A 26,137-nucleotide genomic window follows, 5' to 3' on the forward strand; every position below is an offset into this window, starting at 1 on the left:
TATTTGAAGAAAGAAGGGAAATTACTTTTTTTGTTTGTTTCCGCTCTTTCACCCAGGCTGGAGTGCACTGGCACCATCTCGGCTCACTGCAACCTGTTCCTCCCAGGTTCAAGTGATTCGCCTGCCTCAGCCTCCTGAGTAGCTGGGACTACAAGTGTGTGCCACCATACCTGGCTAATTTTTATATTTTTAGTAGAGATGGAGTTTCACCATGTTGGCCAGGCTGGTCTCAAACTCCTGACTTCAGGTGATCCACCCGCCTTGGCCTCCCAAAGTGTTGGGATTACAGGCGTGAGCCACCGTGCCCAGACCTGCAAATTGTTGATTCTGAAAAATTCTCTGTGTTTCTGATGTAAAATATAAGAGAGAAAATAGGCCTTCCAGTGAACAGATATCTCTGGGTATTGTGCTTATTATCACCTATAGTCACTGCTTATATTTTGTTTGGTGTGGATTGTGTCATGTCTCTTGGAAGCCATCTCCTTGTTGATCATTGATGCTGACTGTTATTTTAATGGCAGAGGATAATTACCTCACCCCTATGTTAGAGACTACTAACAGCAATGACATATAATAAGGAATATTGTAAATTTGGTTTGAAATAGTGGAGAGTTCTCTGTCTCATATTTTGGATACTTACGTTCTATTAAAAACATCACTCTTATTGATGACTTTAACCTTTGTGAGCCCTTTTAAGTTTTGAAATGTGATGATTCTAGATGTTTTCATGTACATTAGTTATCTTCAGATATCATTCCATATAAAGGGATATAACATGGTATAGATAAGAAGATCTATTTTATTTGAACTTTTTTTTTCCTGAAGCATATTGGATAAATGGCCAAATAATATATGCTTGTTGTAAAGGGATAGGAATATAATTTTTTTTACTACTTATTCTCTCTGTGTATATATGGATATATATATATTAATGCAGAACATTAAATATTAAAGATGAATTTTCACTATAAAAATAATTTCTAATAAAAACTATAGACATTAAAGAAAATTATTTTTGATTTGTCCTCACATTTAAAATTTTTAAATTATTTTTAATTATAATTATGTTACAAACCTATGAACTATGGAAGGAATTAATGTAATATGGATGTAATTAATATGTTTTAAACAGTTTTGGTAACCATCTCATTTCTCTTGCTATGATGACGAAGGGAAAAAGGTAGTCCATGCTTTCTTAAGTTTTAAGGTTTTAGTCACAATCATGCTTTCTTTCTTTTTTTTTTTTTTTTTTTTGAGACAGAGTTTTGCTCTTGTTGCTCAGGCCGGAGTGCAGTGGCACGATCTCAGATCACTGCAACCTCGACCTCCTGGGTTCAAGCGATTCTCCTACCTCAGCCTCTTGAGTAGCTGGGATTACAGGCATGCGCCACCACAACCAGCTAATTTTTTGTATTTTTAGTAGAGATGGGGTTTCATCATGTTGGCCAGGCAGGTCTTGAACTCCTGACCTCAGGTTGTCCACCTGCCTCAGCCTCCCAAAGTGAAGGGATTACAGGGTTGAGCCACCACGCCCGGCCCATTGTTTCTCATTTCTAAGCTAACAAAAATTTCCTTGGACTTTGAAGGTGGGAAAGAGAATCTTTTTAAATAGAGACATTTCAAAAACTGCATTTCAAAATCTTAATTATAAGTCTCTTTTATATAAACTTTTGATTTTTAATTTTTATGTAAAAGCTGTTACTTAGACTTGATTTGATATTTTTAGACATTCATCAAATTGTCATTTCATTATTTAAAAATCATTCCTTTTTAGGAAACAGATGACTAATATTAATGTCATCATTATCAAGAAATAGCTCAGCATCTGTGTGATATTTCTTAGATATATTAAAATTCTTTCTACAGGTTTGATTTTTATAGCACATCTTAGTTACTGTGTTATGGAGGACAGATTCTCATTACTCTGGCATATACTCATGACTAGCTATATGATTTTAGAGAAGTGAGTATTGAGTGGGAAGAATCGGTTAGCTGAAAGTGAAGCATAGACTCTAAGGGATTGATTTGCCTTCTGAAATTTTGGGTTGTGTTGGAGGGAGGAGAGCAGGATATGAATGATGAAGCAAAGCTGGAGAACATTATTTTTCTTCATTACTGATTTTGATATAATAGAAATTTTTGTAATGCTTTCTCACCCTTAAATGTCTTTATGCTTGAAAATCATAGAAATTGTGTCTAAGGATATGCTTTGGGATATTTGGACTTTGCTTTTGTTTTAGTTTTTAGTTAGCTGTTGAGTTTAAAGTAATTTAGTGCTCTGATATTTGACATTTTATGTTTTTATGACACAGATAGTATCTTCTGTAGGAACGTAACCTATGAGTAATGTAGAAAAATATTTGTGCATTTTGTTGACTACTGATTGATCCATATAGGTCTCTTGATGATATGAAAATATATGCACTAATAGCCATGGCTTTTTCTTCCCACTACATTTTACAAAGTAAATAGTTTGTTAGGTAATTTAGTGTTATTCCTGGAGAACATAGTGACTAAAATCTTATCAGACTGTTAAAGGTGGAAATTGAGTTCTAACCTAGATTTTTATTTTTGATGAATTAAGCACTTTGTTAATTTTGTTTTCAAATATAAGTTTTGGTTTATTTTATGGAGATGCATTACTATCTTAAATGGCATAATTTTTACAAGCAGTAGATTATTCCTTCCTTGAGCAGTGTGGATGCAGAGTTAGCTTTCTTATTCCATTCTACTGAATGAAGATTAGAGAAATACATTCAGAAATTTCCTTCTATTCAGGTCAAAGGTGGAGGTGGAGGTGGAGATTGTGTGCTTTTTATTTATTCATTTTAGAAACGTTTCTCATTTCCTTTTCCTACACACTGTACTTATTATTTCTTATTAAAAGTTTGCCAGGGATTGGCAGCATTATTCTTGTGTATTGTCACTGAGATGGACATAGGAAATAAAAGTTTTCAAGTCCCTTTTAAATCTGTTTTCTCTTTATCTTTTTGTTTCTATCCATTTACTATGCATTACATCTGGCATTTGTCTAACTTGACTATCCGTTAGGTACAAGAAACTAACTTTATCAGTGTTACTTCCTATATGTTATTTCCCGTTATTGCATGATAATTTACTCCATTGAGCTCCAGTTGCTGTTGTAGATAATACTATGTAGTTGAACATTAATCTATCTCAGCATTCCTCAATCAGGGTTCATCTGAACCAAAGAAGACTGAAAATTATTTGAGTGATTATATTTTCCATTATCCCATATATATGTAATGGTATGTAATTTGTATCATTCTCGTTTCATAGGAGAGTTATTTCATTACACAACAAGAATGCCATAGGGTGGCATTTCTGAAAGTGTACTTCTGGACCCAGATGCTTTCAGAGGTCCACAAAGTCAAAATTATTTTCTTAAGTATTCTAAGACATTATTTGCCTTTTAAAATTTCCATTCTCTTTTGTTGTTGTTATTGTCATTTTCTTTGTCTTTTTTATTAAAAATTCCCATTTTCTAAGAAGTGTATGCTGGAGTTTTCCAGAAGCTACATAATCTGTGCTATTATAATAGCTTGAATGCAAAAGCAGTAATATAATCTAATTGTCTTCTATTAAACACATTAAAGATATTTGCAAACATGTAAACATTGCTACATTTTTCTTTTGGAAAATACAAGTTTCATAAAAATATATTTTTATGCAACATGTAATGAATTTATTTTGTTTATAATTAGTAAATAAATGCAGGCAGTTCTTACTTTGCATGGTTCCAGTATTTCATAATTTAGTTAAGTAACATCAGTCCTACAATAACGTGGTTTCAATTTGAATTACCATTGTAATTCAGTTGTGAGTAGTTGCATAAAATACACATTTTGCCACTAGCTCTTTAGTCCACAAACCATTACATAACTAACAAATACACATCATGATCAGACACCAATAATATCACTTCTTTCAAAGTCTGTCTAGGATTTGTCCCTATGCATCTGAAAATGGATAATCAAAAAGAGTAAATTGGCCAACTTGCAGAGATGAAAGTACAGAAAAGAAATGGAAAATGATAGGCCAGGCGCGGTGGCTCACGCCTGTAATCCCAACACTTTGGGAGGCCAAGGCAGGTGGATCATGAGGTCAAGAAATCGAGGCCATCCTGGCTAACATGGTGAAACCCCGCCTCTACTAAAAAATACAAAAAATTAGCCGGGCTTGGTGGTGGGCGCCTGTAGTCCCAGCTACTCAGGAGGCTGAGGCAGGAGAATGACGTGAACTGGGGAGGCATAGCTTACAGTGAGCCAAGATCGCACCATTGCACTCCAGCCTGGGTGACAGAGCAAGACTCTGTCTCAAAAAAAAAAAAAAAGAAAGAAAGAAATGGAAAATGATAATGCTCAAAGTGAGATTTGCATGAATATAAAGGGAGTTACAGAAGAAATCATTGATCATGGGAATGTGCACATTTCTCTTGTTTAAGAGAATCTAGATATGCAGCCAAAGGAACTTAGTGGAGGCAAATGTTGATATAAAAATGAGGAAAGTGGTTGCAACAGAAAGGATGAAAATGTCCCAGAGGAAGTGACACTGACAGAACACTTCACATTAAAGGGCTTCTCAGAGGTATTTCACAGCATTGAAAGTGTAAAGGAAAACATATTGGAAGCTAGTTCAAGAAATATGGCAGTTTGCCAAAAGACAAAAAAAAAAGAGGCTTACACTATATCTTAAGTTGTACTAAATGAGAAGAATGAGGCAAGCACTGTTCAGATTACTCTTCATAAGTTTCTTACAGAGAAGTAAAACACTTGAATTCTCAGTGTTTCTAATGTTTTAAAGTGTACTAAATAAATGTTTTAGTATTTTTTATTTCCCGATATAACTGGTTGTAAGAAAGTTTTTAATGTTTTGACAAAAATTTATAAAGGTCACAGGAAAATTATAATTTTTACTTAATTATAAAGATTATTTTGCACGGTTTCAACTTGCAGAGTTACTGTTATGGTCCTGTACTGCTGTGCTAAGTGAGGACTGCCTATATTTAAAATCTTTTAGTTCAATTTCTAATATGGTGAATACTAGATATAACCTATATAAACAAATCTTTCTATATTTCCCTTTATGCCTGTCTCCTGTATTTTCTGTCCGGATTGAATAGCATAACTATCAAGAGTAAAACCTTAAAAAAAGCTTGTACTCTTTTATCTCCTTTATAGTTTTTATTTCTAATTCTTTCACAGCTCTCCTTATCTTCTTGATTCCCCACTGTCTTAGGCACTCGTATACCATCCTTTATAGGATATTACTATAAAGAGCATGAGGGAGTTGTTTGAGGTGACAGGACTGTTTTGTATCCTGATTTTGATGGTGGTTATATGAATCTACACATGTTAAAACCCATAAACTATATGTTGGGTCTTGCCATGATAGGACGTTTAAACATTTATTTACCATTCTTTCAAAATAGAGCTTATAAATAAATCAACAGGTACCTACTGGGTACAACGTTCAAAGCATTGTCCTAGGTGCTGAGGGAGATACATAGTTCAGAAAGCGTGGTTCTGCCTGAAGGAATTGTGTCCTAATAAGATAAAGATTGAAAACACAAATGATAGCAGTAAGATAAATTGTAATTGTCTCTTAAGGGAAATAAATGCAAATAAAATGTTTGTTTGTGCTAGGAATATGCAGGTGGATAATTCTCCATTGAGAAGATGACATTTGAGTTGAGACTTGGAAAATACGTTGATTTTTGACAGTCAAAAATAGAGACAAAGGACATTCTGATAAGGAAAAATATAGTACACTTTACAGATTTGCAGGTTTTGCTATTTATAAGCTCATAAAAATTTTGGATGTTGAAATGGTTTGTCTGTGACCCCATCCAAATCTCATCTTGAATTGTAGCTCCCATAATTCCTGTGTGTTGTGGGAGGGACTCAGTGGTAGGTAATTGAATCATGGCAGCAGACCTTTCCCATGCTGTTCTTGTAGTAGTGAATAAGTCTCACAAGATTTGATAGTTTTATAAAGGAGAGTTCCCCTACACATGCTCTCTTGCGTGCTGCCATGTAAGACAACCCTTTACTCTTCCTTCATCTTCTGCCATAATTGTGAGGCCTTCCCAGCCATGTAGAACTGTGAGTCAATTAAATCTCTTTCCTTTATAAATTACTCAGTCACGGGTAAGTCTTTATTAGCAGTGTGAAAACAGACTAATACAGACATATTCTTCTCATTAATGCTCACGTCCTATTTTATTCTATTTTGTGCTCAGAAACTCTCAAAAGCATTTGAGTCTGCAGCTCAAATTTCTTACAAGTAGTATTACTGTTTTTGAGTATTTTGGAGTTAATTTAGTTAGGTCACATTTTGATTTTAATGGGGACAATTAGCTATTTCTGAGTCTTAGTTTTTTCAGTAGATACTTTCTTAGTCCTTTCAAGCTGCTTTAACAAATTGTCTTAAACCAGGTAATTTATAAACAACAGAAATTTATTGCTCACAGTTCTGCAGGCTGGGAAGGCTGAGATCAGGGCACCATCAGATTGGGTGTCTGGTGAGAGCCCATTCCTCATAGATAACACCTTCTGTGTGTCTTTACATGGCAGAAGAGGCAAACAAGCTCCCTCAGGCCTCTTTTATAAGAGTACTAATTCTGTACATGAAAGCTCTGCCCTCATTATCTAATCACCTCCCAAAGGCACTCACCCTTAATACTATTGCTTTGGAGATTAGGTATCAACATATGAATTTTGGGAGTACACAAACATTCTGACCAGAGGAAATAGGAAATATATCAATAAAAAGACTCCTTTCTGTAAAAATTTCCATTTACAGAGTAAATTTGAATAAACGGGGTTTTTCAGATGTTATACTCTTGTAAAATATTTTTACAACTCTTCCCCAAATTGCCTTCCTCCCATTTTTTTCATACTTAGGGAATGAATCAACTCTGCCTAAAAGCAACAATAATCTTTTTTTCATAGGTTTTCTGTGAAGACCCTGATTGATCGGTCTTGCTTTGAGACAATTGATGATTCTTCTCCTGAATTTAACAATTTTGCAGCTATTTTGGAACAGATTTTAAGCCACCGGCTAAAAGGTAAAAGCACTAATGTACTATTTATTTTCCCACCAGCTGTCTTTATAATAAGCTTGAAATTTTAGAAATCATACAGTCTGTGTGACTTAGATAGCCAACATTCTATAATGTGAAATGTCAAATCTTTTGGCCTGTGTGACTACGAAAGAGCCTCTGTTCTCAGATTTACACCTATTTCTGGGATGCATTGAAAATGTCGTGTTAATTGCCACATACAAGGAGAAAAGTGACTTTCCATAAGTAATTAAAATAAAAGCTTAAATTGAAAGGAAGCGCATCCCAAAGGTTACTAGATGGTGTTTTAATCAATTTACAGAGAAGCATTCCAGGCATTATGTTTATTTGTTTAGCATCTACTTTCTTAAACTTAGGTATCTTTGTAAATGTTTTAGCAGGTAGTAGGTTAAAAAAGAGGTATGTAAGAGACATGCTTGTCTTTGATTTTCTTAAATCAAAAAGTATACTTACATTAGAAATATAATTCTCAACAATTTAAAGGGGAACGTGGAAGCTATACTCTCTGAATTTTAGATTCTTTAAATTAAAAAGATCTATAAAATATAGTTGCTAAAATTCAAGAAGTATTATATAGTATAAATCTTAGTAACAATAAGTACTAACTTTATCACATTAATCCCATTATCTGGTCTTCCTAAAGCAAACTTAATCATCAGATATTTTCACTTAAGTTTTTTATTATCTTTACAATCTTAATGATACAGTTTCACATCAGTAGTAGTAACTTGCTTTGGTAACATAACTTATGAGCATCTCAGGCGTACTGTGAAGATTAATTCTATTCTGTACTTTTTGATGCTGAAAGCATCCAGGTTTTAATATAAGTGTTTAAATGAGTTGAGCAGTACTGTGGGCCCAGAGCAAAGGATTGAATTGAAACTACATGGGAGAAAAAATATGAATTCATTTATCCCTCTGCAATTTAAAACGGGGTTTGTAAAATTGCTAATGCTTTTTTCTGTTAAATTTCGTTGTTTTGCATTTTAAAAGGGTTTTTTTTTTGTCCTTTTGGCTGTTCTGTGTTTCCTAAATTTTCTGCCATTAATGTTACCTTTTATAAGAAAATAAAATTTTTATAAAAGCAAAGGATATGGAAGTATTTTGAGATATTATTAGATACTATATTGTGTGATGATCGTATTTTTAAATTTTATGCATAAATTTATAAACAATGCCTGACTAAAAAGCATATGGAATAGAATAGACTCTGATGTACCTTGATGTTCATGAGAATTTTACCTTAAAACTTAATTCCCTTGATCTGGTATACCATTTAGCATATGATTCTCTCACAAAAACTATCAATAGAAAACTATCAATAGCAAATGAACAGTAAGGCTATGTTGAGACTCCCATGCCAAGTGGTTGGGCAGACTCACTACTATGTAAGTGGATGCCTCCTGCGCACCAATCTGCCATCTTCTGAGTTGTGCTTCAGCAAAATATAGATCACACCCCTTCAGAATTATTTCTAAACAATGAAATCCATTAATGTTATTTCTGAATAATACTATAATGAAAATAGAATCCCCAGTTGATTTATGGATAAGAATTCTACTTGTGTGACTAAGATATAGTAAGAAAGCTGATACAGTAAGAATTGTGTTAATTTTTTAAGCTAGGTAAGTTAATTTAAAAATTTCTGTCAATTGACTCTTGTGGTCACTGGTTTATATATATATATATATATATATATAGTAGGAAGTATGAAATAATCTGTAACTTTTGAGATGAGGTATTTTAAAGATCCAAGCATCTGGGACTTTCATATATTATTTCCTATTTTTTGGTATTTTAATATATAACAAATTGCTTTTACTTTTGGAGAAGTCATGATTATTTTGATAGTACACTCTTCACTTATGATTTAGTTACATAGCAACTAATTTTTCCAGTGTTTTCCTTTACAGAAGTACAAATTAAAATTTTATAACTTTGCGTGTTTCTAAGATCTACTTTTCTACAACTACTGGTTATTTTTGAAGTAAAAGGACATTTGTTTTCAACATTAAGCTTTTCCAGAAAGAGATAAAATCTCCCCCAGACACAGTATAGGCTGTGCTGATACAGGCAAAGTGAAGAGCTGAGACAGTTACTTTACTCTAAAAGCCCCATTATTGAAGAAAAGGAGGCTTTTAAAATCAGATATATTAATATTATTTGCAGTAATCTCTCAATAAGATGTTGATCTTACTTTCCTAGGATATAGCTGAGAAATAGGAATTAATAACAATATTAGAATTGAAAGAGATCTTTGTTCAGGTCCTTCAGTAATTTTTGAACTTTTATTTATTTATTTAAAGCATAATACTTCTCTCCACCCTAACCCTACCACTCTAATAAAAGCCACTGCAAAAGCTGGATAAATATGTAGAACATTTTGTTGAAGCCAGGATGGAGAAGTTAGGCATTTTGCCTGCTCAGCAACAATTGCAACCTATTCAAAACTCCATACATAGTACCACTTCAGGTAGCACAAAGGATCACAGATTGAGAAGCACTACTGTTTTCTAGCCTCTTTCCTGCTGAAGCAATCTACTCAACAGTATTTCTAACAGGGGGACATATAGTCTTTGCCTTAACACTTCTGATCTCTGAGAACTAAATAAAGCAGTCCATCACGTTATTGGACAGGTTAGATTATTTGAAAATTCTTATGTATATGAAACCAACCTATCATATTGTGCTTTGGTCTTTTTTCTGCTACTTTTTTTTCAAATGCGAGCCTAATACCAATAAATATTAAAATATAGCTATTTTATAATCCTTTTCCCAAGTTCCCTCTTTTCTTTCTCCCAGGTAAGGTATTGCTAGTTTCTTTAATCTTCTGGAACCACCACAGTCTTACTTAGCCTTCTGGCTTACCACTGATTTGTTAGTATTGCTCTTAAAAATCTGGTTCTCAGAGCTGAGTAAAGTGCTTCAGATAGGCTAAACTCTGTATTAGTCAGAATTTAAGATTACATAGACTTTTGGTTCACATTGAAATTGAGGCTGAGTAAAATCCCAAGGCTTTTAAAAAATTGAACTATAGCTTATATTTTATTTCTCTAAGTTAGTTTGCCTGAGCTGAAGTTTGATAGGGATAAATGCAGTATTTTTTTCTTCTTTATCCACTTCAGAGATAAAAACACAAGTAAGTGGAAAGATATATGTGTTCATAGATTGAAAAATTAATATTGTTAAAATGTTTATATTAATAATCTACCCAACATAATCTACAGGTTCACTGAAATATCCACCAAAATTTCAGGGTCATTTTTCACAGAAATAAAAAAGACAATCCTGAAAATTAATATGGAACCGCAAAAGACCCTGACCAAAGCAATCTTGAGCAGAAAGAACAAAGCTGGAGGCATCAAAATACTTGACTTCAAAATATACTGCAAAGCTATATTAGTTAAAACAGGATTTTACCAGCATAAAAACAGACAAATAAACTAATAGAATAGAATAGAGAACCCACAAATAAATCCATGCATTTCTGGTCTATTAATTTTCAACAGAAGTGCCAAAACACACACTAGGGAAAGGACAGTCTCTTTAATAAAGGGTGTTGAAACAACTGGTTAGCCACATGTAGAAGAATGAAATTAGACCCTTCACACTACAGAAGAAAATCAACTCAAAATGCATTAAATGTAAGATCTATCTACTACAACTGTAAAATTACTAGAAGAAAACATAGGGAAAAGGCTCCATGACATTGGTCTGGGTGATGACATTTTTGGATTTGACACCACAAGCACAGGCAACTAAAGGAAAATAAACAAGTGGAATTACATCAAACTAAATTACATCATCAGAGTAAAGAGACAATTTACAAAAAGGGAAGAAATATTTAAAAACTACACATCGGATAAGGGGCTAATTTCCAAAATATATGAGGAACTCAATAGTAAGAAAATAAATAGCCTGATTTAGGCAAAGAACCTGAATAGACATTCTCAAATAAGACATTCAAATGGCCAACAGGTATATAAAAAGGTGCTCAAAATCACTATACAGCAAATAGATGAAAATTAAAACCATAGTGAGATATCCCCTCGTTAGAATGCATATTATCAAACAGCCGAAGGATAACAAGTGCTGGAGAAGATGTGGAGAAAAGGGAACACTTGTAGTAGGAATGTAAATTTAGAACAGCCATTACAGAAAACATTATGGAGGTTCCTCAAAAAATTAAAAATAGAACTGCCATTAGTCTTCTATGTGATTAAATAAAAATAAAAATAGAACCGCCATGTAAACCAGCAATCCCACTTGTAGGTACACAGCCAAGGAAATGAAATCAGTGTCTCGAAGAGTTATCTCTACTCCCATGTTCATTGCAGGATTATTCACACTAGCCAAGATAAGGACTCAACCTAATTGTCCATCTACTGGTGAGTCGATAAAAAAAAGTTGCATATATAAACAATGGAATGCTATTCAGCCTTTAAGAGGAAGAAAATCCTGTCATTTGTGACAACATGGATGACCCAGGAGACATTATGTTGAGTGAAATAAACCAGACACTTAAAGACAAATACTGCATGACTTCCTTATACATGGCATCTAAAAAAGTTGAACTCGTAGAAGTAGAGAGTAGAATGGTGGTTACCATGTGCTGGAAGGAGAGGGATCAGAGAGATGTTGGTTAAAGGATATAAAAATTCAGTTAAAAGGAAATAAGTTCAAGAGATCTATTGTACAAAATGTTGACTATAGTTAAAGTGTATTGGATATTTGAAAATTCCTAAAAGAGTATATTTTCAGTGTTCTCACCAAAAAATGATAAGTATGTGAGGGCTGTGGTTTAAATGTGTCCCCTCAAATTCATATGCTGGAAACTTAACCCCCTGTCCAACAGTGCTGGGAAGTGGGGCTTTTTGGGAGGTGTTCTTAGCTCATAAGGGCAGAGCCCTCATGAGTGGATTAATACCTCTATAAAAGGGCTTGACAGAGGGAGTTTGTCCTTTTTTGCCATTTTGCTTTCTGCCATTTGGAGACACAACATTCCTTCACTCTAGAGGATGTAGTGTTCAAGGTACCACCTTTGAAGCAGAGACAGGACCCTCACTAGACCCCAAATCTGATGGTGCTTTGATCTTGGACTTCCCAGCCTCTAGAACTATGAGAAATAAATTTCAGTTATCTATAAATGACCCAGTTTTGGGTATTGTTATAGCAATACAAAAATGGACTAAGAAAGTGAGGTAATATGTATATTAATTTGTTAATTAGTACAATTTAGCCATTCCACGATATATACAAATTCAAAACATGTGTATCATATATACAATTTGTATTTGTCAATTTAAAAATTTTTAAATAATTTTTAAAAAGAAAAAATTAATACAGTTATAAGTTTATTCAAAGAAAAAAGAAGAAAGAAGAGACTAACCAGTGAAGCTAGAAAATACGGTATGCGTTAGTAGTATTAAGAAATCTTAGGAATTGGTTGGTTGTGGGTAGGAGAAAGCTGAGGACTGGAACGATGCAGAGATTCCAGTCTGGATGTGGTCATTACCCAGGGTGACTGAAAAAGAAGAACATGTTTAGGAAAAGAGAAAATATCAAGGTTTGTTTTGGACACTTGAGAAAAAATGATAGGAGAAGAAAGAGAAAGCAAGGGAAGAGAAAGGGGGAGGAGGAAAATAGAATAAAGAAGAGAAAGACGTTAGAGGATACTCATTTTCCAAAACAGAGTTAGATTTAGTCTAAGTTGGTAGACTTAATTGATAGTTTAAAAAAAACCTAATTATTTAATTTCATTTATAGAGGAAAATCAATTGATTTGTTTTTTAACTTGTTAGTTGTATTATAATTCACCACTATTTTTCTTCTAAACTTATTTATCCATCACTAAGCTACTTAAATTTCAAGTTACTCATTCAAAAACATAATGTAATGGGTCACTATAAATGCATTTTTTTCATTTATTTATTCAATTATATTTATTGAGTATCTACTATATGCCTAGCACTGTTGTAAGTGCTGGGCATACAGTAGGGAATTAAACAAAAATCCCTGCCCTCATTCATAGCTTCTATCATATCAAATGGCGGGAGGGAAATGCAATTTAGGAAGACTTCTACCTCTGGGAAGATGAACATGACATACTTTCCCCTATTTCTCTCACTAAGTACAATAATAAACCCTGGGCATTATACATAAAACAAACATAAGAAGACTCTGAAAGGTAGCGAGTAGAAGAAAGACTGGTTAAGGACACTAGAACCTTAGGAATGACACAGGTAGTGGGTTGCCTGGATTTACTTTTTACCTCATATATCCCAGACTGGGTGTTGGATAAGCCAGGAACCTGCAAATTTCAACAGGCAAAGGGAAAAAAACAACAACAATGAAAACCTCTCCACAAGATACTATTCTCTCTAGCCAAAGGACCAGAGAAAGAACAGCCTAGCAAAACAGAAAACTTTTCAGCAGTATCTGCTCTACTTTAAACATCACACAAAAAAACCGTAGTACCACCTACTCTTAAAAAAGGCTGAATGGGAAGCTTAGAATTCCGCCCTCCTGAGGCTATAACAAAGTGTCCCAGTACCACCATTAGGGTTGTATCAGAGAAGGCCAGAGAGATAAGATTTCTTCCCTCTTGGCTGGTCAAAAACTCTCTCTCTCTTCCCCAACACCCTCTTTCCCACAATGTTGACGGAACACCACACTGTGGAGCCTAGGCTGCCATCTTCATCCAAAAGTAATGTGCTGGTTCCTGGCCATACTGGGGTGGGGTCAGAAGAGGCCTGTTAGAGAGTTATGTCTTTCACTGTCACCCAGTGGTAAGGAGGCCACCCCAAGTACCATGCCAGTGGAAACCATGTAGGAAGCCTGGACTCCAAGTCCCACACAGTAGTAATGAGGATGCCCTTATTGGGTGTCAGTGGAAGCCAATTGGGAAACTTGAACTTCATCCTCCACTTGGCAGTAATGAAGCAATGCCCCCCTCCCACCTTCCCCTGTGGGAGCAGTGTCACAAAAAGCTAGTTAAAACAGAAGGTTTAAATAAGATCCAGAGTTTCATAACATAATATAAATATGTCCAGCTTTCCATTGAAACCATTTGTCATACCAAGAACCAGGAAGATCTCAGATTGCATAATAAAAGATAGTCAATAGATGTCAACACTGAGATGACAGAGGTGTTGGAATCACTGACAAAGATTTTAAAGCATCCATGATTAAAATGCTTTGAGCAATACATGTGAGAAACAAATGAAAAAGTAGAAATCCACAGCAAAGAAATGGAAGATACAAAGAAGACCAAAATGGAAATTTGGTGCTGAAAAAATATGAAACTGAAAAAGTTCAGTGGATGGACCCAACAGGAAAATGGGAGTTACAGGGGAAAGAACCAGTGAACTGAAAGACAAAACAATAGAAATTTCCTAATCTGAACAACAGAGAGAAATTAGACTTGTTAAAAAATGAACAGAGCCTCAGGGACCTGTGGGACAATAACAAAAGATGACACCTGTCAGAATTCTTGAAGGAGAGAAGAAAGAAGGTGGGACTGAAAAAGTACTCAACAGCTGAAAATTTCCCAAAGTTAGCAAGAGACATAAGCAAACAGATTCAAGAAACAGAGCAAACCACAAATAGGAAAAATTCAAAGAAATTCATGCCAAAGGCACGATAATTAAACCAATAAATAAACACAAAGAAAAAATGTTGCAAATAGAGAAAAATGACAACTTGCCTACAAGTAAACAATTGAATGACAGATTTCTGATCAGAAACCATGGAGGCCAGGAGGAAGTGGTAAAACATATTTCAAGTGCTGAAAGATAACTGTCAACACAGCAGAATTATTCTTCAGCAATGAAGGAAACATTAAGACCTTCTCACAGGAAAGACAACTAAGGAAACGTGTTGCCGGCAGACTTACCCTCAAATAATGGTTAAAGAACATTCGTTAAGCAGAAAGGAAATGATAAAAGAAAGAACTTTAGGCTGGGAGGCCAAAGCAAGCGGATCACTTGAGCTCAGTAGTTCAAGACCAGCCTGGGCAACATGGCAAAACCCTGTCTCTACAAAAAATACAAAAAATTAACCAGACATGGTGATATGCGTCTGTGGGTCCCACCTATTTGGGCGGCTGAGGTGGGAGGATCACTTAAGCCCAGGAAGTTGAGGCTGCAGTGAGCTGTGATCGTGCCATCATGCCACTGCAATCCAGCCTGGGCAATAGAATGAGACCCTGTCTCAAAACAAACAACAACAACAAAACTTTGGAATAACAGGAAGAAAGGATACAGTAAACAAGAATATGGGTAAATACATTAGGCTTTCCATTTTACTTTTAGTTTTCTGTTTGTTCCCCCTGTTCTTGGTTTCTCTGTTTTCTTTTTTCTGTCTTCTAGGGGGCTGTTTGAATACTTTTTAGAATTCCATTTTTATTTATATTGTTTTTTAGTGTATCTCTTTGTATAGATTTTTCAGTGGTTGCAGTATTATATTATACCAGTCTACTGGTATCATTTTCCAGTGTGAAGTTTAAAAATCTTACCTTTCTTTATGTCCCTTTATTCTACCCTGTGTGTGTAGCATAGTTGTTTTAAATATTTCCTCTACATACATATAGGACCACATTAGACAGTGTTATAATTTTTTTTCTCCACCACCAAAGATAATTTAGAACACTCAAGAGGAGAAGGATGAAGCAAGTTTGTTGTTCCTGTATTTATAGTGTAGATACAGTTTGCTAATTTGTCTAGCACACAGTCTGGGGTATAAGAGGTAAAAAGAAACCCAGAGAACTTACTGCTGTGTCATTCTCTGGGTTCTGAAGTTTCTAGTCAGTCTTCCTTTTTATCTCCACCTTCAGAATCTTTTAATGTTTGTTTTCATAAAATAGCCAGAGTTTTTAGTTGTATTTAGCAGGAGGAAAATACATGTACTTAATTTTGTTCTATCCCAGAAGTTGCCTTTATTTTTTAATGTGAAGAATTACATCAATTGTTTTTCTCATGTTAAATCACCTAAATATTCTTAGGATAAATCCAACTTGAGCCTCATATATTGTTTTAATCTACTTTGCCAGATTTAGGATTTCGGTTTGATAACATTTTAGAGGTTTAGGTTCTGTGTTTATGAGTAAAATTAGTCTGTTTTGTGCTTTTTTGGGTTTTGTTGTCAAGGTTATCCTAGCCTCAAAAGATGCATTGCAGGTGTTTTGTCTTTTTTTCACTCTTTGGGAGAATTTTGCGTAAGTTTGGAATCATGGTCTATTAGGTAGCAGTTACCAGTAAAAACTCTCTGGGTCAAATGGTGAGTGTGAGTGAGTGTATTTGTGTGTGTACACGCACTTCAACTACTAATTCACTTTATGCTCTCAGCTCTATTCAGGTTGTTGATTTCTTTGATGTTATTCTATTTTGTATTCTCCTTAAAGTTGTCAATGTCTTCTATCCCATATACTCTCAATTTTTAAATCTCTAGTTAGTTGTAGTATTTCCTTTAATGTGACACTTAAAGTAGATGAATTCAGCTGAATGGTTTTTAAAAATTAAAGCTCTCTAAAGAGATGTAAAGTCTAAAACGTTTTTAGTTCTTTGTTTTTATTTTATGATCGTTAGTTCCTTTTTCTTTTTTTCTTAACCAGTATTGCTAGAGATTTGTCTGTTTTATTAGTCTTTCAAATAACTAATTTATGGCTTTGCTGATCATTTATGTATATTAATAGCATTATTGTTTCCTCTGTTATATCTTCTTTGGCTCTATTATGTTTATGTTGGACTCTTAGCAGATTAATTTTCAAATTTTTCTCCAACTACTGCTTTGGCTAAATTTATATTTGAGTAATGTAATATTTTCATTAATACTCATTTTTAAGTAATTTCTACTTGTTCTGATCATTTCTTTGTCTTATGAGTAATTTGGAAGTCTTTTTATGTTTCTGAAAATAGGAGATTTTACCTTTTCATATTTACTTCTATGTTAATTGAGTTATAGTCAGAATTTGGTTTGTATGGTAGATTTTGTTGAAATTTGTAAGACTTACTTAAGGGCCTAGTTTATAGTTACTTTAATAAATGTCCCATCTTGAGAAGAAGATGTATTCTTAATTGTTGATTATCTTTTTTCAAATGTTATTTACATTTTTTGGCTTTATTTATTGATATTAGGTATTTTAAATTATTTTATTATGATGGATTACATTTAAAAAATTTTTAATTTTATGGGTACATAGTAGGTGTATATATTATGGGGTACATGAGATTTTTTTACAGGCACACAATGTGTAATAATCACATCAGCATAAATAGGGTATCCATCACTTCAAGCATTCATGTTTTTGCATTACAAACAACTCAATTATACTCTTTTAGTTATTTTTAAATATGCAATAAATTATTATTAACTGTAGTCACCCTGTTGTGTGATCAAATACTAGATCTTATTAGTTCTATCTAACTACATTTTTGTACCCATTAACCATCCCCACTAACTGCCCCCCACCTTCACTACCCTCCCCAGCCTCTGGTAACCATTATTTTACTCTCTATCTCTATAAGTTTAACTGTTTTTAATTTTTAGTTCCCACAAATAAGTGAAAATGAGCGAAGTTTGTCTTTCTGTGTCTGTCTTTTGTCACTTAACATAATGTCCTCCAGTTCCATCCGTGTTTTTGCAAATGATAGGATCTCATTTTTTATGGCTGAATAGTACTCCCTTGTGTATATTTACCACATTTTCTTTATTCATTTGTCTGTTTCTTCCAAGTCTTGGCTATTGTGAATAGTGCTGCAATAAACATTGGAGTGCAGCTATCTCTTCAGTATACTGGTTTCCTTTCTTTGGGGTATATATCTAGCACGGGGATAGCTGGATCATATGGTAGTTTAATTTTAAGTTTTATGAGAAACCCCTATACTTTTCTCCATACTGGCTGTACTAATTTACATTCCCACCAACAGTGTATAAGAGTTCCCTTTTCTCCACACCCTCACCAGTATTCATTATTGCTTGTCTTTTGGATAAAAGCCATTTTAACTGGAGTGAAATAATATATCATTGTACTTTTGATTTGCATTTATCTGATGATCAGTGATGTTGAGCACCATTTCATATACCTGTTTGCCATTTATAGGTCTTCTTTTGAGAAACATCTATTCTGATCTTTTGCCCATTTTAAGTTTAATTATTAGTTTTTTCCTGTAGAGTTGTTTGAGCTCCTTATATATTCTGCTTATTAATCCCTTGTCAGATGAGTAGTCTGCAAATATTTTCTCCCATACTGTGGGTTATCTCTTCACTTTGTTGATTGTTTACTTTGCAGTGCAGAAGCTTTTTAACTTGATGTGATCTCACTTGTCCGTTTTTGCTTTGGTTCCCTGTTCTTATGGGGTGTCAGTCAAGAAATCCTTGCCCAGTCCAATGTCCTGGAGACTTTCCACAATGTTTTCTTTTAATAATTTCACACTTTCAGGTTTTAGATTTAAGTATTTAATCCATTTTGATTTGATTTTTTGTATACAGTGAGAGAGAGGGGTCTAGTTTCATTCTTCTGCATATGGATAACCAGTTTTCCCAGCACCATTTATTGAAGAGACTGTCCTTTCCCCAATATACATTTTCAGAATCTTTGTCAAAAATGAGTTAACTGTAGTTTTATGGATTTATGTCTGCATTCTCTATTCTGTTCCATTGGTCTATGTATCTCTTTTTATGCCAGTACCATGGTGTTTTGATTACAATAGCCCTGTAGTATACTTTGAAGTCAGGGAATGTGATTCCTCCAGTTTTGTTTCTTTTGCTCAGGATAGCTTTGTCTATTCTGGGTCTTTGTGATTCCATACGAATTTTAGGATTGGTTTTTCTATTTCTGTGAAAAATGTCATTGGTATTTTGATAGAGATTGCGTTGAATATGTATACTGCTTTGAGTAGTATGGGCATTTTAACAATAGTCTTCCAATTCACTAACATGGAATATCTTTCAGTTTTTTTGTGTCCTCTTAAATTTCTGGCATCAGTGTTTTATAGTTTTCATTGTACAGATCTTTCACTTCTTTGGTAAAGTTTATTTCTAGGTATTTTACTTATAGCAATTATAAATAATAGTACTTGATTTCTTTTTCAGATTGTTCACTGTTGGCATATAGGAAAGCTGCTGACTTTTTGTATGTTGATTTTGTATCCTGCAACTTTACTGAATTTGTTTATCAGTTCTAATGGCTTTTTGGTGAATTCTTTAGGTTATCCCAAATATAAGATCATATCATCTGAAAACAAGGATAATTTGACTTTTTCCTTTTTAGTTGGATGCCCTTTATTTCTTTCTCTTGTCTGTTAATCCCTCTTATTTTATTGTAAATACAAGGTTCTTTTCTACTTAAGCATGATGAGATCTATTCCTTGTGTTTATTACCCATTGACGCTATTAACTAACCATCTCGTTGTCCAGTTCAGCTGCATTCTTCCCCTGTTTTCTCTCTATTTCCATCTATCTAGTCAATACTTATTAAGCTTTCCCTACAGTTGGCTTTTCTTCTACCGCTACTATGTATTATTGAATTCTGTGTTCTTTGTATACCTTTTTATTTTCAGTAAATTTCTCAAGAAAACTTCCATTATTTTTCTACTCCATCTTTCTGTTACAGCATAGATTTTGTCTTTAATCTTTTAAAATACTGTATGCTTTTCCACATTATTGCCTTTAAAAGCTACTGTTGAAAAATCTTACTGAACTTAGGATGTTAGACAAGGTAGAGTAAGTCCAATAATAACCTAACTCTCTGAGTGTTCTTAGAGTACTATAACAAAATACTACATACTGAGAGGCTTAAGTAACAGAAATTTATTTCTCAGTTATGGAGGATGAGAAGTCCAAGATCAAGATATTGGCTGATTTGCTTTCTGGCAAGCATTCTCCTTCTGGCTTGTAGGTGGTTGGTCGTCTTCTCACTTGGTGGAGACAGAGAATGAGAGCTCTCTGGTGTCTCTTTGTATGATCCTACTGGATGAAGGCCCACCCTTATACCTCATTTCACCTTAATTAACTCCTTATAGCGGCTATCTTGAAATACAGATATATTGGGGATAGGACTTAAACATGTGAATTTTGGAGGCATGCAATTCATTTCATACAGCATTTATCAATGTGTTGTAGCTATTGGCTTACATGTTTATATCTTCTAGTCTCTGTGCACTTTGAGGAAAGACTCTGTCATTCACTTTTAAAATAATATTAAATTAAAAATATACAGGATAGCCGGGCATGGTGGCACACTTCTGTAGTCCAAGCTACCCAGGAAGCTGAGGCAGGAGGGTCACTTGAGGCCAGGAGTTCAAGGCTGTAGTACACTATTATTGTACCTGGAGATAGCAGCTGCACTCAAGCCTGGGCAACACAGCAAGATACCATCTCTAAAAAAATAAAATATAAAATCTAGGGTAAAACCAAAATTACTTTACTTACAAGGAAGCAGGAAAATGTGATCAATTCTCAAAGGAATAAAGATGCTTATTGTGAGATGACCCAGATGTTGGAATAATCAGGCAAAGACATCAAAGCAGCCATTATAACCCTGCTCCATGATGTAAGGTGTAACTCGAAATGAATAGAAAAATGGAAATTCTGAGTAGAGAAATAAAATCTTCAGGAAGAACCATGGAAATTTAAAAGTATGATGTCTGAAATAAAACATTAACCAGATGAGCCTCTAAAGCAGAATGGAGATGATAGAGGTGCGTATATGAATTTCAAAGTAAATCAATAGAAATGATCCAATCTGAAGAACAGAACAGGAAGAAATTTAAAAATTTATAGCAAAATATATAAGTTTGTGTCATTGGAGTCTTAGAAGGAGAGGAGGAAGAGATTAATATAGAAAATACATTTGACAAAATAATAGCTATAAGTTCCTAGATTTGGGGAAGACAAATTTATAGATTCAAGAAGCTTAGCAAAGCATTTCACAAAATTTAACATCCTTTCTTAATAAAAATTCTCAACAATTAAAGTACAGAAGTAATGTACCTCAACATAATAAAGGTCATATATAACAAGCACACAGTAAGCATCATATTCAGTGGTAAAAAGCTGAAAGCTCTCTAAGATCAAGAATATGACAAGGGAGTCCATTCCTACCACTTCTACTCAACATCGTTCTGGATCTCCTAGCTAGAGCAATTATGCAAGAAAAATAAATAAAAGGTATCCAAGTTAGAACATAAGAAGTTCAGTGATCTCTGTTTGCAGATTAAATTATCTTACATGTATAAGAACCTAAATACCAAAAAATGGTTAGAATTAATAAATTCAGTGAAGTCGTATGATACAAAATCAACATACAAAAATAAGTTACATTTTTATATACTAAAAATGAACTATCCAAAAATAGAAATTAAGAAAACAGTTCCATTTCCATCAGAAAAGAATAATATACTTAGGAGGAAATTCAGGCAAGGAAGTGAAACCTCTGTACACTGAAAGTTACTAAACATTGATTAAATAAATTGAAGAAGACACAAATAAATAGAAATATATCTCATGCTCATGGGTTGGAAGAATTTTTATTGTTAAATGTCCGTACTACCCAAAGTGACCTATAGATTCAATGCAGTATTTCCTTTTTTAAACTTTTAGGTTCAAGGGTACATGTGCAGGTTTGTCATCTAGGTAAATTGCATTTCATGGGGTTTGGTGTACAATTAATTTTATTACCCAGGTAATGAGCATAGTACGTGAAAGGTAGTTTTTGATCCTCTCCTTCCTCTCACCCTTCACTCTCAAGTAGACCTCAGAGTTTGTTGTTCTCATCCTTCTTTCCATGTGTAGCCAGTGTTTAGCTCCCACTTACAAGTGATAACGTGTGATATTTGGTTTTCTGTTCCTGCATTATTTCACTTAGGAATGATGATCTCCAGCTTGATCCATGTTGCTGCAATAGAAATGATCTCATTCTTTTTTATAGCTGTATAGTACTCCATGGCATATATGTATCACATTTTCTTTAGTGCTGCAGTGGACATACGTGTACATGTGTCTTTATGGTAGAATGACTTATATTCCTCTGGGTATATACCCGGTAATGGGATTGCTGGGTCAAATGGTAGTTCTTTTAGCTCTTTGAGGAATTGCCATACTGTCTTCCACAATGACTGATGACTGACCTAATTTACATTTCTAACAGCAGTGTATAAGCATCGCCTTTTCTCTGCAACATCTCCAGCACCTGTTATTTTTGACTTTTTAGTAATAGCCATTCTGACTGGTGTGAGATGGTATCTCATTGTGGTTTTGATTTGCATTTTTCTAATGATCAGTGATACTGAGCTTTCTTTTCATATGCTTGTGGGCCGTGTGTATGCTTCCTTTGAAAAGTGTCTGTTCATGTCTTTTGCCCACATTTTTATGGAGTGGTTTGGTTTTTCCTTGTAAATTTGCTTAAGTTCCTTATAGATGCTGGATATTAGACCATGCCAGATGCATAGTTTGTAAATATTTTTTTCCCATTCTGTAGGTTGTCTCTTTACTCTGTGGATAGTTTCCTTTGCTGCACAGAAGCTCTTAAGTTTAATTAGATCCATTTGTCAATTTTTAATTTTGTTGCAATTGCTTTTGGTTTCTTTTTCATGAAATCTCTGCCCATTCCTATGTCCAGGATGGTATTTCCTATGTAAACTTCCATGGCTTTAATAGTTTGAGGTTTTACATTTAGGTCTTTAATCCATCTTGAGTTTATTTTTGTGTATAGTGTAAGGAAGGGGTCCAGTTTCAATCTTCCACATATGGCTATCCGGTTTTCCCAGCACCATTTATTGATTAGGAGTATTTTCCCCATTGCTTGTTTTTGTCAGCTTTGTCAAATATCATATGGTCATAGGTGTGTAGCCTTATTTCTGGGCTCTCTATTCTGTTCCATTGGTCTATGTGCCTGTTTTTGTACCAGTACCATGCTGTTTTGGTCACTGTAGCCTTGTGGTATAGTTTGAAGTCAGGTAATGTGATGCCTCTACCTTTGCTATTTTTGCTTAGGATTGCTTCTGGTTATTTGGGTTCTATTTTGGTTCAATATGAATTTTAAAATGGTTTTTATCTAGTTCTGTGAAGAATGTCACTGGTAGTTTGATAGGAATAGCATTGAATCTATAAATTGCTTTGGGCAGTATAGCCATTTTAGTGATATTGATTCTTCCTATTCATGAACATGGGATGTTTATCCATTTGTGTCTTCTCTGATTTCTTTGAGCAGGGTTTTGTAATTCTCATTGTAGAGATTTTTCACCTCCCTGGGTAGCTGTATTGCTATGAAGTTTATTCTTTTTCTGGCAGTTGTGAGTGGGATTGCCGTTCTGATTTGGCTGTAAGTTTGGCTGTTGTTGGTGTATAGGAATGCTAGTGATTTTTGTACATTGATTTTGTATCCTGCAACTTTGCTGGAGTTGTTTATCAGATGGAGGAACTTTTGGGCCAAGACTATGTTTTTTTTTTTTCCTAGATATAGAATCATGTCATCTGCAAACAGGGATAGTTTAACTTTCTCTTTTCCTATTTGGATGCCCTTTATTTCTTTCTCTTGCCTGATGGCTCTGGCTAGGACTTCCATTACTATTTTTAATAGTAGTGGTGAGAGAGGGCATCCTTCTCAGTTTTCAAGGGGAAATGCGTCTGGCTTTTGCCCATTCAGCATAAAGTTGGCTGTGGGTTTGTCATAGATGGCTCTTATTATTTTGAAGTATGTTCCTTCAATACCTAGTTCACTGAGAGTTTTTAACATGAAGCAGTGTTGAATTTTATCAAAGGCCTTTTCTGTGTCTATTGAGATAATCATATAGTTTTTGTCTTTAGTTCTGTTTATGTGATGAATCATGTTTATCGATTTGAGTATGTTGAGCCAACCTTGCATCCTGGGGTTGAAGCCTACTCAATCTTGATGGATTAGCTTTTTGATGTGCTGCCAGATTTGGTTTCCCAGTATTTTGTTGAGGATTTTTGTATTGATGTTCATCAAGGATATCAGCCTGAAATTTTCTTTTTTTGTTGTGTCTCTTCCAGGTTTGGGTATTAAGATGATGTTGGCCTTAGAGAATGAGTTGGGGAGGAGTCCCTCCTCCTCATTTTTTTGGAATTATTTCAGTAGAAATGGTACCAGCTCTCATTTGTATGTCTGGTAGAATTCATTTATGAATCCATCAGGCCCTTGGCTTTTTTTTTTGGTAGGCTATTTATTACTGATTTGATTTCAGAGCTCATTATTGGTCTGCTCAGGGAATCAGTTTCTTCCTGGCTCTGTCTTGGGAGAGTGTATACGTCCAGGAATTTACTCATCTCTTCTAGGTTTTTCTAGTTTGTGTATGTAGAGGTGTTCGTAGTAGTTTCTCTTGGTTGTTTTTGTTTCTGTGGGGTCAGTAGTAACATTCCCTTTGTCATTTTTCATTGTGTTTATTTGGAGCTTTTCTTCCTTCTTCTTTATTAGTCTAACTAGTGGCCTATTTTATTAGTTTTTTCAAAACAACAGCCCTTGGATTAATTGATCTTTTGATTGTTTTTTTTTGTGTGTGTCTCAGTTTCCTTCAGTTCAGCTCTGATTTTTATTTCTTGTCTTCCGCTAGTATTGGGGTTGATTTGTTCTTGCCTAATTCTTTCAGTTGTGAAGGTAGGTTGTTAATTCGAGATCTCTCTAACTTTTTGATGTGGGCATTTAGTGCAATGAAGTTCTCTCTTAACACTGCCTTAGCTGTGTCTCAGAGATTCTGGTATGTTGTATTTTTGTTCTCATTATTTTCAAAGAACTTCTTGATTTCTGTCTTAATTTCATTATTTACCCCAAAGCCACTCAAGAGCATGATGTTTAATTTCTGTGTGATTGCATGGTTCTGAGTGATTTTCATAGTCTTGACTTCTATTTTTATTGCTCTGTGATCCAAGAGTGTGTTTGGTATGATTTCAGTTCTTTTACATTTGTTGAGGATTGTTTTATTCCAATTATTTGGTCAGTTTTAGAGTATGTGCCATGTGGTGAGGAGAAGAATGTATATTCTGGTGTTTTTTGGTGGAGAGTTCTATAGAGGTGTATCCGAGCCATTTGGTTTAATGTTGAGTGTAGATCCTGAATATCTTTGTTAATTGTCTGCCTCAATGATCTGTTTAATACTGTCTGTGGAGTGTTGAAGTCTCCCACTATTTTTTCCATGGGAGTTTGTGCCTCTTTGTAGGTCTCTAAGAACTTGCTTTATGAATCTGGGTGCTTGTGTGTTGGGTACATATATATTTAGGGTATTTAGGTTTTTTTGTTGAATTGAATCCCTTACCATTAAGTAATGCCCTCTTTGTCTTTTCTGATGTTTGTTTATTTGAAATCTCTTTTGTCTGAATTCAGATTGCAATCCCTTCTTTTTTCTGTTTTCCATTTGCTTAGTAGATTTTTCTTTATCCCTTTATTTTGAGCCTATGAGTGTCATTACATGTAAGATGGGTCTCTTGAACACAGCATACCATTGGGTCTTGCTTTTTTATCCAGCTTCTCACTGTGCCTTTTAAGTGGGGCATTTAGCCCATTTACTTTCAAGGTTAGTATTGATTTGTGTGGATTTGATCCTGTCTGTGTTATTAACTGATTATTATGTTGGCTTTTTCTGTGGTTGTTTTACAGTGACACTGGTCTGTGTGTTTAAGCATGTTTTTGTATTAGCTGGTATTGGTCTTTCCTTTCTATATAGTGCTCCTTTCAAAATCTCTTGTAAGGCAAGCCTGGTGGTAATGGATTCCCTCAAGAGTTGTTTATCTGAAAAGGATCTTATTTCTCCTTCACTTGGGAAGCTCACTTTGGCTGTATATGAAATTCTTGGTTGAAGATTTTTTTCTTTAAGAATGTTGAATATGGGCCCCCAATCTCTTCTGGCTTGTAGGGTTTCAGCTGAGAGGTCCACTGTTAGCCTAATGGAGTTCCTTTTGTAGGTCATGTGCCCTTTCTCTCTAGCTGCCTTTAAAAGTCTTTCTTTCATTTTAACCTTGGAATAGCTGATGATATGTGTTTTGGGGGTGATCTTCTTGTATAGAATCTTGCAGGAGTTCTCT

The 26,137-nt window shown here is 34.5% G+C and overlaps 2 protein-coding genes across 16 annotated transcripts in view; one reads left to right on the forward strand and one right to left on the reverse strand.

Moving 5' to 3' along the window:
• ABCB1 (ATP binding cassette subfamily B member 1) overlaps positions 1 to 26,137 on the reverse strand; it is a 208,404-nt gene that overhangs the window by 138,852 nt on the left and 43,415 nt on the right. The window lies entirely within an intron of this gene.
• RUNDC3B (RUN domain containing 3B) overlaps positions 1 to 26,137 on the forward strand; it is a 207,997-nt gene that overhangs the window by 15,457 nt on the left and 166,403 nt on the right. For 12 of the 13 annotated variants that reach the window (XM_008976308.4, XM_034964374.3, XM_034964377.3 and 9 more), the window contains one exon: positions 6,975 to 7,090. The exons of the other annotated variant lie outside the window; for it this stretch is intronic. In XM_008976308.4, the coding sequence (XP_008974556.1) occupies positions 6,975 to 7,090 (116 nt within the window). The remainder of the gene's footprint in view (positions 1 to 6,974; positions 7,091 to 26,137) is intronic. 13 annotated transcript variants of the gene reach the window in all.

Source organism: Pan paniscus, chromosome 6 (assembly GCF_029289425.2).
Source record: "Pan paniscus chromosome 6, NHGRI_mPanPan1-v2.0_pri, whole genome shotgun sequence".
Classification (NCBI taxonomy): Eukaryota; Metazoa; Chordata; class Mammalia; order Primates; family Hominidae; genus Pan; species Pan paniscus.